This window comes from Microcaecilia unicolor, chromosome 1 (genome assembly GCF_901765095.1).
Source record: "Microcaecilia unicolor chromosome 1, aMicUni1.1, whole genome shotgun sequence".
Classification (NCBI taxonomy): Eukaryota; Metazoa; Chordata; class Amphibia; order Gymnophiona; family Siphonopidae; genus Microcaecilia; species Microcaecilia unicolor.
In genome coordinates, this window is record NC_044031.1 from 301,992,545 (window position 1) to 302,013,220 (window position 20,676).

The window sequence follows — 20,676 nt, forward strand, 5'->3', positions numbered from 1 at the left end:
CAAAAAGTCAAGTATCGGCGAGACAGAAGCCCGCATAGGTGTAATCGCTTTAGCAGCACACCAAGCCTCAAATTGGCACCAAATCCTGGCATAAGCCAAGGAAGTGGAACGCTTGCGGGCCTGTAGGAGAGTGGAAATGACTTTACTGGAATATCCCTTGTCTCTCAATTGCGCCCTCTCAATAGCCATGCCGTAAGACCAAAGCGGCAGGCGTCCTCCATGGTCACCGGTCTTTGTGACAACAGATTCGGTTCTAGAGGCAAAGGAAGGGGAGCCTCTACCAGCATCTGCCGGAGGTCCGCATACCAAGGCCTCCTGGGCCAATCCGGGGCAATGAGAGCCACCTCTCCTTGATGTAGCCGAATCTGCAGGAGTACTCGCCCTATCAAAGGCCACAGAGGGAACACATACAGGAGGCCCTGAGGCCAGGGTTGAGCCAAGGCATCCAACCCAGCCGAGCGAGGATCTCTGTCTGCTGTAAAACCAGAGGACTTTAGCATTTGCGCTTGAGGCCATAAGACCCGCTACGGGCGCCCCCCACTTGGTACAGATCTGAAGTAACGCTTCGTCTGCCAGTTCCCACTCCGCTGGGTCGATTTGATGCCTGCTTAGATAATCGGCTTGCATGTTTCTCTGACCTGCAATGTGAGCTGCTGACAGAAACTGCAGATGTAGCTCGGCCCAGTGGCAAATCTGCACAGGCTGCGCTCTGTACCGAGTGCCGCCTTGTCTATTTATGTAGGCCACTGATGTCGTATTGTCCGACAGAACTCTGACAGCCAATCCTTCCAGGGTCAAGTGAAAAGCCAGAAGAGCCTGGAAAATCGCTTTCAACTCCAAGCAATTGATGGACCACTCCGACTCCTCAGGTGTCCAGAGACCATGGGCATGCCTGCCCCGGCAATGTGCTCCCCAGCCCTTCAGGCTGGCATCTGTTACCACCAGGCACCAATCAGGGAGCGCTAGCGGCATTCCTCGCCGCAGCATGCTGTCTGAGAGCCACCACTCCATACTGAGCCGGGCCGCAGGGAGCCACGTGAGTCTGCACTGATAATCCTGAGAAATTGGAGACCATTGTTGAAGCAGGGAGCACTGCAGAGGTCTCAGTTGCGCTCTCGCCCAGGGCACCACTTCCAAGGTGGCCGTCATCGACCCTAACAGCTGGACAATGTCCCAAGCGCGGGAGTGAGGCATCCTCAGGAGCAGACGGGCCTGGTTCTGAAGCTTGCACCGCCTTTGCTCAGGAAGAAAAACAAACCCCAAAGCTGTGTCGAACCAGACCCCCAAATATTCTAGAGATTGAGAGGGGGTCAGGTGACTTTTAGCTATATTGACGACCCAGCCCAGAGATTGAAGTACTGAGACCACTCTGGCTGTTACCTGATGACTCTCCTCTGTCGAGTCCGCTCTGATGAGCCAGTCGTCTAGGTATGGGTGAACCCGAATACCCTCCCGCCTGAGAAAATCAGCTACTACCACCATTACCTTGGAAAAGGTTCGGGAGCTGTGGCGAGGCCAAAAGGCAAGGCCCGAAACTGGAAATGTTTTCCCAACACCACAAACCGAAGAAACCTTTGGTGCGGAGGCCAAATAGAAATGTGCAAGTAAGCTTCTTTCAGGTCCAGAGACGTGAGAAACTCTCCTGGCTGTACCGCTACAATGACGGCACGCAGGGTTTCCATGTGAAAATGCTGCACTCTTAGAGACTTGTTGACTTCTTTTAAGTCGAGGATGGGCCGAAAAGACCCACCTTTTCGCGGCACCACAAAGTAAATGGAGTAACGGCCGGAGCCATGTTCGGCAGGAGGCACCAGGGACACCGCCCCTAGGTGAATCAAGCCTTGCAAGGACTCCTCTACCGCTGCCCGTTTGACGACAGAACCGCATCGGGACTCCACAAACATGTCTCTCACCGGGGCATTGAATTCTATTCTATAGCCATCTCTGATCAGGTCCAAAACCCACTGATCTGAGGAAATCTTGACCCACTCCTCGAGAAAGAGGGAAAGCCGTCCTCCTATCATAGGAATCGAGGAGAGGGCCGGCGCACCATCATTGAGAGGGTCGCCCTTGAACTCCAGGCCTTGAGCCGGTCGCTGCGGAACGCTTGTCCGAACAAAAGGAGTTCCTCTGCTGAAAGCGGGCACGAGAAGTGAACCCAGCAGAACGCCCAGGGCCGTACATTTTAGCTTCACGGAAGCGAGGTCTGTAAGAGGAGGGAACCGCCTGACCCTTGGAGAGAGGCCTCGGCCACTCTCTGAAGGGGAATTAACCCTTCTGCGCTTGTTTTGCGGCCAGCTGTCAGGGGAAAACGCGCCTGACAGCAATCCGAGCCCAGCCACCACTGGAGGGGGAACAGTTAGCAGGGCAGAATGAGACCCCTGCGGGAGAGCTCTTTTTAACATGAATGCTTTATGCAGTAGCAACACAAACTCAGTCCAGGGATAGAAGCTCCCCTGTTAGCTTCCACACGAGGCTCCCCTCCAGTTTCAAACCCCTCCGCTTTACGGGGTTCGCGCCATGCGGCGCATCCAAAATGGTGCCCGCTGCCAGCTCCACTAAGCGGAAAGAAACATCGCTCGCCATGCTCGTGCCGGCCCTGACATCTGAAGAGCACGATTTACAGAGCCCTGCTGCGGATCTGCGCTTGCCACAATGGGAACAGCACATAACAACCTCCGCAGCCATCGCCAAAAACGGTGGGAAATTCAAAATGGCAGATTCGCGCCAAAAACGTTCTGATCGCGGGCCCTCCCCAGAGGAGCTACAAAACGCTCTTACCTCACCAAACCGAGTCCCAGAGCTCTGGTCACGCTGCACAATCAGAAGAAAGCCTCTTTTCTGGAATCGCAGCGCCAAAGCGCGATGTGACTTTTTTTTTTTTTTTTTTTAAACGCTGTGAGGAAAGTTAGAGGCAACAGCAATAGAGGTAAATTTCCAACTCCGGAGGATCGGTAGAGTGGGAAAGGCAGGGAAAGGACAAACCAATGTGCCTGCATCCACAATGGAGAGTGTGGGAAAAGACAGGGACAGGGTTCTATGTGTCTACATCCACATCGGGGGCCGGGTAAGGCAGGGAAAGGGCGAACCTAGGTGCCTTTAAAGTGGAGCTGCAATAGCCCCCAACACCCCTGCTACCACTGGCCAAAGCACAGGAGCCACCCCAGGCAGATCTTTTTGAAAGAGCTGAATAAGCTGCATCCACCCTGCTGGGGAGATAAATACTGAAGAGGCAGATGGAGCTAGCTGAGGCACTATGGTTTTTCAGTGCTCTCTATCTCCCCCTGCTGGTTGATAGACACAACCCATTCGTAATGGATTAATCTGCTTGATGACAAGGAAGTACATTTATAGATAGTGTTCTATTGAAATGAAAGTGCGTTCACAGGCTAAATGGCTCTCTCCTGTGATTTTTGGAACATTCCTTCTTCCCACAGCAGTTTAGACCCTGTGACACTATAGCGGTAAGTGTGAAAAAGGGAGGGGATGAAGATCCCATGGGAGGAGCCTGAGCTAAATTCTGGATGAGACCCTTGAGGACTGAATATTCACAGAACAGACACCTGAAAAAATGGATGGGTGAGTTTAGGGAAGCATATCTTTAAAAATGAAGCTTGTTGAAGAGGCCTGTTGGGACTGGTGACTTGAAAAAAAAATCTTCATTCCTTGAGCTGAATAGCTATGCATTTAAAAAAAAAAAAAATTTTAAATACTCCTCCTGTTAACACTTGTAGTCAAATTTGGATACGTCCACTAGTCAGTGCCAAAAGCTCGGTATAGTACTGGCTATGATAAGCCTGAGGTAAAACAGATGAACTGCTAATAAGAGAAAGGATTTAGGAATGGAGCTGTAATGAAGTCAAGACAGTTTATAAACCATTTGATCTTTGGTTAAGAGGAGACTTGTGAATAAGATGGAAAGAACAGAATAAAGATATAAAAGTGTCAAGCTGACAGTGTACAGGTGTAAGTTAGGCTCTTTGAAATATTAGATTGCCTGTTCTTTCTTGGCTTTTACTCCCTCTGGCTGTCAGCTTCTGAACCCTCCTTACCCATCACCTTTGTATAAACAGCAAAGGGATCAGTTTCCCCCGAAACAAGCAATCCAGGCTGGATGTGATGAACTCTGTTCTTTTTAAAGAATCTAACATCTAGCAACATCATAAGCCATCTCAGTGAGAGGGGAGAGACTACCCAGAGAAAAGGAACCAGCTGCAGAATTGCGTTCAATAATCCAAACCTGTTCAAACACAGACTCATTTACTAGATTAACTTCAAAACCCTACTAAAAATTCAGCTGCACAACCTGTGATCCAAAATCAACTGCAGAAAGACACTGTCACTTGAATATCAAAATGTAATCCACAGTGGAGCATAACTAATGCTCTCTGATTTTAGAGAGACAATCAGAATCAAGGACAGGAGAAACCCCTCTCCCCAATCCCCCTACCCCACATCACTATATTCAACCCTTCAACTGGGGGGGGGGAGGCTGAGAAGGGAAGGTTACAACATGGATTAAGGTACTACTGTGGAATGTGCCTGTATCGTACCTTCTCGCAGTGGTTTGTGAGATGTCAATGTAAGTCCATCATGAGCTGCTGCGGGGTTTGAACCTTCCTTGCTTGGCAGACAGTCACAATGTGGGAAATCATCCTGTTAAAATACAAAATTATGTTCTTTAGTACAACCACTAAAACCTATCATCACAATCACCATCCATAAACCCAACAATAATAAAAAGGAGCTAAACGAAATGCTTTGGTCTGTTTAATGGCATTTGGTTTAAGAGAATTTATAGTTATTTATGCAAGCAGGCATAGGATTGAGACATTACCCAGTCACCGAGCAAGATGGAGACAGTCCAGAGGGCAGCTACTAAAATGAGTGGTCTTTATCATAAAGCATATGACAATATGCATACTTTAGAAGAAAGGCTCGAAAGGGGAGATATGATAGAGACATTTAAGTATCTCCATGGCAGTACAGATAGAGAGGGTAAAACAGCATACAACCAAAGTATACAGACAAAAAAAAGCAACAATGGGCCTTCAAGACTAGGACAACAGGAGTACTTTATTAGCAGGTGACCCAACCCGGGCCGTGTTTCAGCACCAAATGACGCCTGCCTCAGGGGTCTGACGACCAAACACATAAATACATGTATAAAAGACAATTGTTCAAAATTAAATAATCACAGTCTTAATAATACTGTACTTTAAGAACTATAAAAGAATGTAATAAAAGTATAGCATCACTGAAAACATCCTAGACATTGACTTTGTTTAAAAAATCAACATAATCCAGAATGTAAAGCAATTTATAAATACTGATAAAACATTTATAGAAAAAACAGATATCCATTTACAGCATGATATATGCATTTAAAATTGTAATCATAAATATTGATTTTATGAGTAACATTAAAATCCATGATTATGGCAAATGGTGAAAATAAAGTTATTCATTTGAGTCTTTTATATTTGCAATAAAGATGCAGTTAAAAAGCAAAGAAATATATATATACATATATATATACACATATATTATATATATATATATATATATATATATATATATATATATACACACACAATGTGTGTCATGATGAGCTTTTACTCAGAAAGATATATATTGTAATTCATATAAGAAAGAAAAAAAATATATATATAAGATTCTTACCAGGATATTGATTCTGCAGTGTGTAAATAATGTAGGTCAAATGCCTACAGAGTGAAAGAGGAAGAAAAACGGAAGCTAACAGAAAGACGACTTTAAAAAGGGGGAACATTTATATCAAAATAGCCCCAAAAAAACAGCGAGTGTGATTGTGAATTATATAAAACGTTGTAGATTGCTGGTAGCGTTTGCATCAAAATAGTTTGAAAAAAACGAGTGTAATTATAAATTATTTAACCAAGGTTACTGGTAGCAAGCTCGTTTAATCATAAATCACTTCAACGTCAAACTATGAAAGCCATGGTTCTACACCGATAGTATAATACAATGGTCAATTGGGCCTCGCAACAGCGAGGACATAACAAGGATTGACCTATGAAGAAACAGCTGAGTGCGCAGTCTGGAACAGAACAAAAAATGGGCCTGGGGGGTGGAGTTGGATTCTAGACCCCAAACAGATTCTGCAGCACCGACTGCCCAAACCAACTGTCGCGTCGGGAATCCTGCTGAAGGCAGCAATGAGAGGTGAATGTGTGGACTGATGACCACGTCACAGTCTTGCAAATCTCTTATATAGTGGCTGACTTCAAGTGGGCCACTGACGCTGCCATGGCTCTAACACTATGAGCCGTGACATGACCCTCAAGAGTCAGCCCAGCTTGGGCATAAGTGAAGGAAATGCAATCTGCTAGCCAATTTGAAATGGTGCGTTTCCCGACAGCAACTCTCTTCCTGTTGGAATCGAAACAAACATTTGGGCAGGCTGTCTGAAGGGGCTTGTCCGCTCCACACAGAAGGCCAATGCTCTCTTGCAGTCCAATGTATGCAACTGACGTTCAGCAGGGCAGGTATGAGGACGGGGAAAGAATGTTGGCAAGATAACTGACTGGTTCAGATGAAACTCAAGACACCACCTTCAGCAAAAACTTAGGGTGCGTACGGAGGACTACTCTGTTATGATGGAATTTAGCATAGGGAGCATGGGCTACTAAGACTTGAAGCTCACTGAATCTCCGAGCTGAAGTAACAGCCACCAAGAAAATGACCTTCCAAGTCAAATACTTCAGATGGCAGGAATCCAGTGGCTCAAAAGGAGGTTTCATTAGCTGGGTGAGGACGACATTGAGAACCCATGACACTGGTGGAGGTTTGACAAAAGCAAACCTCTCATGTAGTGAACTAAAGGCTGTCCAGAGATAGGCTTACCCTCCACTCGATAATGAAAAGCACTAATTGCACTAAGATGAACTCTTACAGAGTTAGTCTTGAGACCAGACTCTGACAAGTGTAGAAGGTATTCAAGCAGGGTCTGTGTAGGATAAGAGCGAGGATCTAGGGCCTTGCTGTCACACCAGACGGCAAACCTCCTCCATTTGAAAGAGTAACACCTCTTCGTGGAATCTTTCCTGGAAGCAAGCAAGACTCGGGAGACACCCTCAGAAAGACCTGAGGCGGCAAAGTCTACACTCTCAACATCCAGGCCGTGACTGCTGTATAATTATACTACAGCAAGAGGCCCTCACTGGATGCCCAACGGAAGGGTGGAAGGCCAGATTTTAGGACTCAGGCTGTAAAAATACCAGCTAGGTTTAAAAATCTATGACTGGCTGAGCAAGGACGTGCTTTACCTGTAAGTTAATATGTGTCCCCGCTTGGGATCCATCCACTGGAATAGTGGTGGGTCAATTTACATACCTTAAACAGCTTAAACTGCTAAAAGGCACTGACTAGGCCTCATTAGAATTTGGTGTGACATTCAAAAGCAGTGCAAAAGCCAAGATCAAGGAATTGATGGCTAAAATGCTAAGTCAGATTACAAGATGATATGAACCTGAGATATCTATATTTAGATATCTTCATAAAAAAAGTTGTTTTGTTCATGTTCAATGTTGAGAATTGGGGGGTCCCGAGCCCCCCCCCCCAAGAAGGCTAGAGTGACCTTAATCTGACTCCATCTCTAAGTAACACTAGTACCGGGGTAATCAAGGAGTTATTGCCTCTAAGGGAGACGTTAGGTCTAAGGAAAAGATACCAGCCTTATGACAAACTGGATTTAGGCTACAGGTTATACAATGCAGCGAATGATAGCCTGATGCAGCAAAAGCATTTATACTTACAGCCTTTCATCATTAAGTGAAGCTCACAAATCATCATTTGGAATGAGGAGTTTATTTGCTAAGGTATAAGTCAAATCAGTGATTGACAACAGGCATGTACAATCAATTCATTATAGGAATATAATAAGCTGCAAACAGGTGTTAATTATTTGCTAATCTTTTATAATTTCTTTTACCAATTAGAGGTTTTACAAGGGAAAGCAATTAGGTAATTTGTCAATTCTGCTGGACACATTGGTTTCCCTTGGAGAGAGAGTGGCAACCCTATTCTCTCTAACTTAAACCAGGAACTACCCTGAATTTTATAGGCGCCCTCAGGATATGGATAATATGACAGTAGATATACCTGATTGGATCTATGCTAATGTCATGGTTGTCACTGATTGGCTCATGCTAATGAGTAGCTTCTATCTTGCTACGCCTTTCCTTTCTCACACCAGCTGACCACAATCCTGCTCACAGGAAGTCTCCCTCCTCTCTGGAACAGCTAGTTCCCTATTTTCTTTGCACCTGCTATGACTCACTTATTTCTCAACTTGTTTTTCTAACTTACATTAGAGAAAATTCCACTTTGTAACAGATACGGGCTTCCATTTTGTGTTGAAATCCTCCATTTTGTTTCCATATCTATTGACTTAACTTTTAGGCCTCAATCTGGGCTACAAACTAGGCCATACTTTTCCAGGAAGCTCCCAGTTAGGTTAGCCATCAGATTTCTGACTCAGCCAAGGTCTGTAATGGCCTGAGCTCTATGACTGGGCCCTCCACCATTCCAGTGGGGGGGTCTCTGGCTGTACCATAATTATACATTCCCCACTTGTCACCCCCTCTGGGGAGGGGTGACACAAAGCTCGTCAAGCTTGTCATCATCCATTCCAGAAGGTGGCAAGCTATCAAATGAGAGGGGGAGTTTTGGTCTTACAAATTGCTAGAAGGTATGGTGCAAGACAGGAAACTTCATTCTCAGGTTATATATTATTTGGGGGGTATGGAATATGGAGCACAAAAATAGACAAAAGGCACGGGCAATGCATTGAAATCTATCGCCAATAGGTATGGAATCTTCACCTGCGATGACTAACATTCACCAAGGGTTGGGCCCTCAGCTGCAGGAGGCCAGCAGGACTTACGAGTTAGATGATTCAAAAAGAAGGGTAGCGTGTTCGAATCACGTCGGGGTCACCAATGTTGAGAAATGGGGGGGTCCCGAGCCCCCCCAAGAAGGCTAGAGTGACCTCAATCTGACTCCATCTCTAAATAACACTAGTACTGGGGTAATCCAGGAGTTATGAGGTTTTAAAAGGAATTGCCACTGAGAGAGACGTTAGGTCTCAAATACCGGCATTAGTCCGCCTCTCAGCACTGGCAAGGAATAGATACCAGCCTTATGACAAACTGGATTTAGGCTACAGGTTATATAATGCAGCGAATGATAGCCTGATGTAGCAAAAGCATTTGTACTTACAGCCTTTCATCATTAAGTGAAGCCCACAAACCATCATTTAGAATGAAGAGTTTATTTGCATATCAGACTTTAATCAGGTACATTCATCAGACAAATTCTGGATTCAGCTGACCGGAGCTCTGCTGCTTTCGAGGCGTTGAAGAAAAGTTCCCCCGAGGGCTTGCATGCACCCTGCTTTTATACAATTTGGTCACTATACAAGTCTATGGAGAGAGATTTTTTTCTCTAATATTGCTTAATCTATGAGTCATGACCTCCGGCCAGGTGCTCTTCCGTTTTAGTATTGCAACCTGTTGTGCAATTTCCCTTTTTGTCAACATTTCCCTAGATACGGACATCCAAACATCCAAACATGGACATCTCCCTAGATACGGACATCCAAACATGAACACTGCACATGACCACATATAGCAAACCTCTGAAGTTCTCTCTATCTCCACCTGCTGGTAGAGTGACATAACCCACAAGTCTCTGGATTGATCAGTGGGATGCTATGGAAGTACTTATTTTTTCACAACAGAGACCCCCCCCAAAAAAAAGCAGTGGGAAGAACAGCACCGGCAAAACCAACCACCGGAATAACACGGAGCCTACCAGGATCACACCAGAACCAAGAGAGGCAATACCAAAAAGCCGCAGACCTCTCTATAGGGTTAGAAAGGAGAAACAAGAATTCACTTACCTCAGAGAACAAAGAAAACTGGAGAGTATACCTGCCTCAGAGTGGTAGGCACCAAAAACCAAAAGATTATAAGGAAAGGCCTGCGTCCACTATTAGCTAACCACCAGAATATGTGGCCCCGGGGGGGGGGGGGAGGCAAGGACCTGGCCCCACCGGGTGTCACCTGAGCTGGGAAGAGTGGGACTCTACCTCACAAAGTACCATCCAGGTGCAAACTTTTTTTTCTGTAGCCGATAGAGCACCAGCCATAACCCCTACTCCACATCACTCAGGATACCCCGAGACAGGGGCTCACAGAAAAATCCCCAGAGGAAGCTGCACAATCATCTACAACCCGCTTGGAGACAGAGAAAATACCGAGTATTCCAGGTTGAATGATACCCACTTTAGGCAAATTACTTGGAACTACTTTTATCTGTTTTCAACCCATTTGTCTGGACAGGTCTGGTATTGATGCCAAGGAATTGTGTTTTTACCGATGGCAATCCTCATTCTGTTGGTATCAAAAGAAATAAAAAGCTGGGTGGACTATCTGCTCCACGTAAAGGTCACTGCTCACTTGCAGTCCAAGGTATGCAGTGCACTGTCGCCAGGATGCGCATGAGGTTTGGGAAAGAATGTTGGAATGACGAATGATTGAAATAGATCTCTGACAATACTTTAGGAAGGAACTTGGGGTGTGTGCAGAGAACTACTTTGTTGTGAAGAAATTTTCTATAAGGTGGCTTCACTACTAGGGCCTGAAGATCATTGACTCTGCAAGCTGAATTAACTGCCACCAAAAACAAGACATCCCAGGCCAAGAACTTCACAGGTCAGGAATTGAGTGGCTCAAAAGGAGCTTTCATCAACTGGTAAGGATGACATTGAGATTCCATGGCACAGGCGAAGATCTGACAAGGGGCTTTGTCAAAACAAACCGTGAATTAATCAAACAACTAGAGGCTGTCCGGAGATGGGCTTACCCTGTACACCAGGCTTGTCCAACCTATGGTCCAACCAGGATCCGGCACACAGAGTGTTTTTTTCCTGACCATCGGAAGCTTGGCAATTCTTGTGATGCTTACAGCAGGATTCCTGCTTCCCCACCACGACTGAGCTCTCTAAGTCTGAGCCTTGTGGTGCTGGAAGTTTGGGATGATCTTGTGGTTTCAAGTCTTGCAAGATCAACCCCAACTTCATCACCACATGGCCCAAGCTTGCAGAGAGCTGTATCACGGTGGGGAAGCAGGAATCTAGGACCCTGCTTTCACACCTGAGAGCAAATCATATACATTTGAAATAATAAGATCTCTTAATGGCATGAAGACAGCAAAACCTTGGAGAAACCCTCTGGAAGATTCAAGGAAGCAAACTGTAAGCCTTCAACATCCAGAATGTGAAAGCCAGAGAGTGGAGATTGGGATGTAGAAGAGATTCCTCTTTGGTACTACACAGACAGAGAAGGTAACAAGACCTCATAAAATATTCGCACATTTCTGTTTAAAATTAGTTGAAAACGTCCCCTCTGGCACCTCAAACATTCTCATGCAAGACTGTCAATGTAAAACCAGAGAGAAGTGGGAATGGGGCTTTTGACCAGTAGCTCAGTGAAAAGAATACCTACTTTGCCCACAAAGCCGATGCAGGGTCATTGCTCTGTTTCAGTGCTGCATAGTTGGCAGGGGAAAACTCAAGTACCCAAATTAATAGTCAAACAAGCAAGCTAAAGTAAGGGGAAGAGAGCTGTTCAGAATAGAGGAGAGTAGGAGTGTAATGCTCTACTTCCAAGAAAGCAGCATACAAAAATGTACAATGGAACAAGAGGATCTGCGCTCAAAATAGAAAGGAAAATGCAGAGACACGTTTGCTTTCCAAGAATAAATCTATGCTGCTATTCATTTGGCGAGGTTAGATGGCTTCCAGGGCACCATTTCCAAGACACAGAACAGCAGTCACTCATTAACAAGCAAGGATCACTGAGTGATTCAGGTCACCGGGTTCTACACTGCAGCACAAGGTGATCTAGATTCAGATGCCATGTCCACTGCTGGGTAAGTTTATGGTCAAGCTATGAAGGTAGTACCTGTTTTTACTAACTGTACCAGCCACTGTTGGCCAATGAACAAATGTCTCTGACAGCCATCAAGAACCACCCAGGGGGGGGGGGGGGGGGGGGGGAGGAGGGGTTAAAGATTAAGGGAGAAAAGGGAACAATCTCTACAATAACAAAAACAAACAAAAAATACTTGGCAGCTACCATCACCTCTCCTGAAACATGAAGGCATCACAGCACAGAGAAAACTATCTTCAACAGGCCAACTGCCTATGATGGCAAGTTTGAAACACAGCATTGGAGGCACCACATAGAACCAGAAGGTTAACAAAAAATTGTGTCTTACCTGAATTTTCTTTCCTTTAGTTGCAGCAGATGAATCCAGAGACTTGTGGGTTGTGTCCGTCTACCAGCAGGTGGCGATAGAGAGCACTGATTTGCCCTGTGCATATAGGACATGATGCTGTCTGGCCAGACAGTATATTTCATGATAAAGCAAAGGATAGAAACCAACACACTCCTTCCTCACAGACCTCTCAGGCAGAAACAAAAAACTGAATATCTAGAAAAAAAGACGAAACAGCCCCCCCCCCCCCCCCCAAACCAGGCAGGAAAAAAACTTCTACAAAAACTGAACAGGCAGAATAATAGAGCAGGACTCTGGATTCAACTGCTGTGACTAAAGGAAAGAAAATGATCAGGGAGGACAATTTTTCGTTCCTTAGCGTCAGCAGTAGATGAATCCAGAGGCCTGTGGGATGTATCTAAACAGGGTGGGCAGAAGAAAGCCGGCAGCAAGAACTGCATAGCCAAAAGCAGAATCCACCCTGGCTGAAATGTCTATATGATAATGTCCAACAAAGATGTGAACAGAAGACCACATAGCTGCCTGACAAATTTCTTCAAAATTTCCAACATGAGTCTCCACCCAGGAAGATGCTAAAGCCTGTGTAGAATGAGCCTTTATTTGCCCCGGAGGGGAACAGCCAGTCAAGATATAGGCCGAAGAGATGGCTTCCCGCAACCATTGGGCAATAGTAGACTTCGATATGGCCTGACCTTTCTGTGGTCCCGCGAAAAGAACAAAAATGATCCGATCAAAAGTTGTAACCTCCAAGTACCAAATCAGTGTACAGTGCACATCCAGATAGCGGAAGCGGAAGCCAAAGGAAGGTAGGAACAACAGGTTATTAAGGTGAAAGGTGGAAACCACCTTTGGCAGAAACAAAGGAACAGTCCGAACCGTCAACCCTACTTCCAAAAAAACAAAGGAAGGGGTCTCTACTCGGATACTCTGTGGGCTGAAGAAATAGCCACTATAATAATAAAAAAAAAAAAAACAAATTGCCTTGAGTGAGCTCTTTCACTGAGGTCAAGCGTAGTGGCTCAAATGGAGGCACCTGAAGTGCCCACAGCACCAGATTCAAGCTCCAACTAGGATAAGGCCGAATAAGCAGAGGCCTAAGACATGTGACTCCTTTTAAGAAAACGGACTACATCTAGATGAGAAGCCAGAGGAAGTCGAGCAATGCAACTGCAACAACAGGCAACAGCAGACCTGTACTCTCAGCAAGATGGCAGCTAAAACCTACTATAGCCCAGACTGCAGAAAGACTAAGATATGCGGTGAAATGGCCTACTTGGAGCACCAAGCCTCAAAAATGCACCAGACCTGCACATAAGCTGCAGAGGTGGATCATTTTCTTAGCCTGAAACAGCATAGTGACAACAGAATCCAAATAACCTCTCTTCCTCAACTTCGTCTCCTCAACATCCAGGATGTAAGACCAAAGTGGGAGGGGGATCGTCCATGAGAATCGGCCCCTGCTGCAGAAGACTGGAGAACAGAGGGAGGTGGTACGGCTTGTCCAACAATAGCCTGATTACATCCACAAATCACAGACAGGAGCCACGAGTACCACACGCCCCAGATGATCCTGAACTTGATGCAGAACCCTGTGATCAACAGCCATGGAGGAAGACATCAAGCAGAACCTCTGCTGGCCACGTCTGCAGAAGAGCATCTAGTCTTTCTGCGCCATGCTCCCTTCTTCTGCTGAAGAACCGAGGAGCCTTGGCATTGGCGCCATAAAGTCCAGCACAAGAGTCCCCCAGCGCTACATGATCAAGTGAAAGACCATCAGTGAAAGTTCCCATTCTCCCAGATCCAGAGTGGTGCAGCTGAGAAAGTCGGCCTGCACATTGTCCACCCCAGCAATGTGTGCCGCAGACAGCTGCTGAAGATTCTCCTCCACCCAACATAGGAGCAAGTCCACCTCTTCCGTCAACAGAGGACTACAAGTGCCCCCAATGGTTGATATATACCACTGCTGTTATGTTGTCCAAGAGGATCCATACTGGTTTCCCCCGAAGGAGACCCTGAAAGGACAGCAGTGCCTTGCAAATTGCCCGAAGCTCCAATGGATTGATGGACCAAAGCCCCTCAGTTGTGGCCCACAGTTCCTGTCTGTAATGGGAAAGGCAATGTGCTCCCCATCCCATCAGACTAGCATCGGTTATCAGCACTGTCCAACAGGGAGTTAACAGGGAGACACCTCGCGTCAAACTGCAGGACTGGAGCCAAAGTGCAGACAGCAACATGCCAACTGCTGCCAAAGCAGACGTCTCTCGCAATCCTCTGGACACAGGGGACCAACAACTCAACAAGAACAACTGTAGAGGCCACATGTGCACTCGGGCCCACAAGACTACTTCCAGGGTTGCTGTCATGGACCCCAAAACCTATGTATAATCCCACACCCTGAGAGCACGATTCCAGAGTAGGAGCTGAATTAGGCACTGAAGCTTGATCTGCCTCTTACAGGGAAGAAAAACGTGGCCCAGGGCTATGTCAAAGAGACCTCTCAGGTATTCCAGGGTCTGAGTTAGGACAAGGTGACTGTGCCCAAGAGTCACCTCATCTTGGGCACATTGATTACCCCAGTCTAGGGACTAGAGAAGGGAGAACACTCAAGAAGTGGCCCGCAAACTGTCCTGTACTGCGGAGGCACGAATTAGCCAGTCATCCAAATAGGGATGGATTCAAATTCCTTCTCACCACAATGCGGCTACCACCACAACTATGACCTTTGAAAAGGTGCATGGAGCCGTGGCAAGGCCAAAGGGAAAGGCCTGAAACTGGAAATGTTGACCCAGAATCATGAAACGTAAAAACTTCTGATGAGGAGGCCAGATGGGAATATGCAAGTAAGCCTCTTTGAGATCCAATGCTGTCAGAAATTTCTCAGCTGAACCACAGCGATGATCGAGCGTGAGTTTCCATACAAATGCAAAGCACCCGCAGAGACCTGTTCACGCAACGAAGGTCTGGGATTGGACTAAAAGATCTGCCCTTCCTGGGGACTTCAAAATAGATAAAGTAATGTTTTTGACCGATCTCCAGCGAAGGAACAGGAACCACCACACCCAGATGACAAAACTGTAGCAGAGTGGAAGAGACAGCTTGCCGCTTTTGTGGATCAGCACAATGGGAAGCAAAGAAAAAATCTGCGATGAGAGAGGAAAATTCAAGCTAACCATCTTGAACAAGGTTTAAGACCTTTGTCTGTCATCAGTTTGGCCCATTCCTCGTAAAAGTAGGACAACCGTCCCCCTACAGGAACCAAGGAGTGGGCCACCACCCCATCATTGGGAAGGCGGGCAGCAGGACAGGACTTGCACGCGCTGCCGGAACAGCGTTTATCCTGTCGAAAGGACTGTCATGGTTAGTATCGAGACTTGGATGAGCTAGAAGGGAGACCAGGACGATATCTCCTAGTGTCACAAAAATGAGGCTGCTGCTAAGAAGACCTAGAAGACGACCAAGGTTTGTTTTCCATCAGGCGCCGAGTCTTAGAATCCCCCAGGTCTTTGACCAGCCTCTCCAAGTCCTCCCCAAAGAGGAGTTTACCTTTAAAAGGTAACGTGACCAAACGCTGCTTAGACACTGCGTCCATGGTCCAGTGGCGTAACCACAACAACCAGTCATTTGCTTGGCATATACAGTGGGGGAAATAAGTATTTGATCCCTTGCTGATTTTGTAAGTTTGCCCACTGACAAAGACATGAGCAGCCCATAATTGAAGGGTAGGTTATTGGTAACAGTGAGAGATAGCACATCACAAATTAAATCCGGAAAATCACATTGTGGAAAGTATATGAATTTATTTGCATTCTGCAGAGGGAAATAAGTATTTGATCCCCCACCAACCAGTAAGAGATCTGGCCCCTACAGACCAGGTAGATGCTCCAAATCATCTCGTTACCTGCATGACAGACAGCTGTCGGCAATGGTCACCTGTATGAAAGACACCTGTCCACAGACTCAGTGAATCAGTCAGACTCTAACCTCTACAAAATGGCCAAGAGCAAGGAGCTGTCTAAGGATGTCAGGGACAAGATCATACACCTGCACAAGGCTGGAATGGGCTACAAAACCATCAGTAAGACGCTGGGCGAGAAGGAGACAACTGTTGGTGCCATAGTAAGAAAATGGAAGAAGTACAAAATGACTGTCAATCGACAAAGATCTGGGGCTCCACGCAAAATCTCACCTCGTGGGGTATCCTTGATCATGAGGAAGGTTAGAAATCAGCCTACAACTACAAGGGGGGAACTTGTCAATGATCTACTACTACTACTACTACTACTTAACATTTCTAGAGCGCTACTAGGGTTACGCAGCGCTGTACAATTTAACAAAGAGAGACAGTCCCTGCTCAAAGAGCTTACAATCTAATAGACAAGTGAACGGTCGGTCCGATAGGGGCAGTCAAATTGGGGCAGTCTCAAGGCAGCTGGGACCACTGTCACCACGAAAACCATTGGTAACACATTACGACATAACGGATTGCAATCCTGCAGTGCCCGCAAGGTCCCCCTGCTCCGGAAGGCACATGTGACGGCCCGTCTGAAGTTTGCCAGTGAACACCTGGATGATGCCGAGAGTGATTGGGAGAAGGTGCTGTGGTCAGATGAGACAAAAATTGAGCTCTTTGGCATGAACTCAACTCGCCGTGTTTGGAGGAAGAGAAATGCTGCCTATGACCCAAAGAACACCGTCCCCACTGTCAAGCATGGAGGTGGAAATGTTATGTTTTGGGGGTGTTTCTCTGCTAAGGGCACAGGACTACTTCACCGCATCAATGGGAGAATGGATGGGGCCATGTACCGTACAATTCTGAGTGACAACCTCCTTCCCTCCGCCAGGGCCTTAAAAATGGGTCGTGGCTGGGTCTTCCAGCACGACAATGACCCAAAACATACAGCCAAGGCAACAAAGGAGTGGCTCAGGAAGAAGCACATTAGGGTCATGGAGTGGCCTAGCCAGTCACCAGACCTTAATCCCATTGAAAACTTATGGAGGGAGCTGAAGCTGCGAGTTGCCAAGCGACAGCCCAGAACTCTTAATGATTTAGAGATGATCTGCAAAGAGGAGTGGACCAAAATTCCTCCTGACATGTGTGCAAACCTCATCATCAACTACAGAAGACGTCTGACCGCTGTGCTTGCCAACAAGGGTTTTGCCACCAAGTATTAGGTCTTGTTTGCCAGAGGGATTAAATACTTATTTCCCTCTGCAGAATGCAAATAAATTCATATACTTTCCACAATGTGATTTTCCGGATTTAATTTGTGATGTGCTATCTCTCACTGTTACCAATAACCTACCCTTCAATTATGGGCTGCTCATGTCTTTGTCAGTGGGCAAACTTACAAAATCAGCAAGGGATCAAATACTTATTTCCCCCACTGTAAAGTGTCCACCACATATGCCAACCCTGTTTCCAAATCAGGAAACTCAGAGGACCGCCGAGTTCCTGAATCCAATAGGGTGTCAGCTGCCTGTTGCACCCAAGAAAGGGAAGCACAGGCAGCATAGGAGCCAGAGATGGCCCCCTGCAAAGAAAAGGCAGACACCTCAAAGGCCATCTTCAAGATGGATTCCAGCCTCCGGTCTCGTACATCCTTGAGGGCAATGCCACCTTCTACCTGCAGGGTAGTCTTCTTAGTCACAGCTGCTACCAGGGCAGCCACTCTAGGTAAGCGTAAGTGGTTCAACTCCTCCTAAGTAAGAAGGTAAAGACGAGCCATGGCCTTTGCTACACTGATATTCCCAGAAATAAGCTCATGAATAGCTTCATGAACCAGAAAAGCCCTAAGGGGCTTCTCAGTGCTGGCCATTTTAATGTTAACAGCAGATGTGGACTGCACCTCAGGAGAAGACATATTCAAAGCGTCCAAAGGCTTTGGATATAAAGAAGGGCAACTTCTCCATATGAAAAACCTGCATGGCTGTGGGATCTGTCTCCAAAGTCTGAAGGTCTGAATCATCTAGCCCTTCTAAGTCCACTGCTGCTAAGGATGCCGAAATCCCCACTTCCACTTCGCTGTTGGCACCAAGGCCTCGGAGCCCGAACACCCCGCAGAGCACAGGCCAGACGCTGCTCGCTTACTCCTACAGCGAGAGCAGCACTGCATTACATCTGCAGCAATAAGACATACTGCAAACAGTGGTCCGCTAAATCCTGCATCCCTTTGTTCCCCTCTGGGTTTTTTTTTGGTTTTTTTTTTTAACTGAAGGGAAGATAACTCACCAACAGAGACTAAAGAAAAAAGGAATCCCACCAACGCAGGTAGTAAAGCTTCAGGAAGCTCTCTCTCTCTAAACAGCCAAAGCACAAAATGCAAGCTCCCCCTTTTTTTTTTGTAGAGGCCAAACTGTGAGGAAGGCAGAGCTGGCAAAGGAATTTAGGGAGAGGAGAACGGGGTGAATGAGGGACCCGGGGAGACTAGCAGGCATATTTTCAAAGCACTTAGACTTACAAAGTTCCATAGAAACCTATGGCACTTTGTAAGTCTAAGTGCTTTGAAAATTACCCCATAGGTGTGCCCCCTGAAGCTGGATCCAGACAGAACACCCCCAGCTCTACTGAACTAGCCAAGCCAGAACAGGAGCCACCACCGATGAAGTCAGGAGCCTGTGAGGCATGTCTGTCTGCTTGAGGGAGATAGAGAATACTGACTGGCCAAGCAGCATCATATCCTATACGAAGAGGGAAAAATCAGTGATCTCTATGTCCACCTGCTGGTAAACAGACATCTCTGGATTCATCTGCTGCTGACGCTAAGATTATTATACACTTCTGGGTACTTACTGTATAGCTTTGGTGCCACTTCTGATAGGCATCTAAATTCTAGTTAAAACAGCAGTGCCAGCTAGCATCCAACATAGTAGCTTTTTTTTTTAGCTTCTCTTGCATCATTAAAAAAAAAAAAATAGCAAACTACTTTATTTTTGCAGAAAATAGATACAAATGTTCTATATTCATATTATTTAACTTTTTAAACTCTCCCAATCAGCTATTCGTGCTATGTTCCCATTTTGCCTCTCAGGGTGTCAAACCAGGAACAGCACAGCAGTACCCAATTCCTAGAGATTTGTAGCACTGGAAGCACCTGAGACCAAACAAGTGTGGAAACGCTGCTTTTTATGGGTTTAACTCCAGCCACAGTTGGGCACCAGCTGCCATCTCTCTCTATATAAAAGGCACCACCATCGTTCTATGAAGCCTCCAGCCGGAATTGTGAAGGGGGAGAGATATCCGTTTTCCCCATGAGTGTCTGCCCCGCCCTCTCTGTAACACAGTCAGTCACTGAAGGAAAACACAGCAAAGCACGAAATCAAATTGCTCTCTCTGTAACAGTGAAGGACTCAGAGAGGGGAGGGGAGAGAGGGCAGAGGGCAGGGACACACACACTCCCACATGCACACAGAAGAAAACCTTGCTAGCCCCCGTTTCATTTGCATCAGAAACAGGGCTTTTTTACTAGTAACTGTATAATGCTTTTATAGATCAGTCCAAATAAGTGGGTGTTGTGTCCATCAACCAGCGCATGGAGACAGAGAAAGAAAGTAGTTCTTTGTGCAGCCATGGAATGCTCTCTGTCTCCAAGTGGATGGTGGACGAATTGTGCAGCTTCTGGTCAGTTTTTCTCGGCTAGCTCCTGACCCAGGTTTTTTTTCTCTAGGTTGGTAGAGCAGGGGATTGCTGGTGAAAGAAGGATGTTCCGTTTCTTCATAATGAAGATTTCCAGGAGTTTTATTGGAGCTGAGGTGACTCAGTGGTGCTGAGTTCTTCCCCCCACCACCCCTCACAGTTTCCTCTGCAAATTAAAGGAACCAAAGTTATGTATGTACCAGCCTTCCTTTTAGATGAGGCACAGTAGACAGTTTTATTTATTTTGACTGTTGAGTTTGTTCTCCCACTGCTTTTCTGGACTTAATTTTGGATTCTGGTACATTGTTTTCTTTTCAGTTGAATTTATTACAGCAGTTGGAAACTTCCAGCTTATTCTGTGCTGCATTGTTCTGCGCTTGTCCTGCTATTGTCTTAAGCTAAGGAATCCGATAGCGTAAACTCAAGAATTCACAGTATAGCTCTTTTGTGGCTGAAGAGTTCTCTGACCTTATTGATTGGAGATGCAGCTGTCCAAACAATTAAAAAGTGCAAAAAGAATCTAACATTTTGCTGACGCCTTTGGGTTCTGCTGGATGTTTGTACTTAGTTTTGAATGGAGGAGCTTCTTGGACAGCTTTATTTATATCCGTTCGAATATCACTGTGACACAAGGCAGGCATTTCATTATGCCGAAACACAGACCATGTCGGGTCCTGCTGTACTAGCACTCAAAGCAT

The 20,676-nt window shown here is 46.2% G+C and overlaps 1 protein-coding gene across 3 annotated transcripts in view; it reads right to left on the reverse strand.

Moving 5' to 3' along the window:
• The window catches only part of ZCCHC2 (zinc finger CCHC-type containing 2), a 266,990-nt gene that overhangs the window by 224,545 nt on the left and 21,769 nt on the right, over positions 1 to 20,676 (reverse strand). For all 3 annotated transcript variants that reach the window (XM_030207585.1, XM_030207595.1, XM_030207577.1), the window contains exon 2: positions 4,554 to 4,656. In XM_030207585.1, the coding sequence (XP_030063445.1) occupies positions 4,554 to 4,656 (103 nt within the window). The remainder of the gene's footprint in view (positions 1 to 4,553; positions 4,657 to 20,676) is intronic.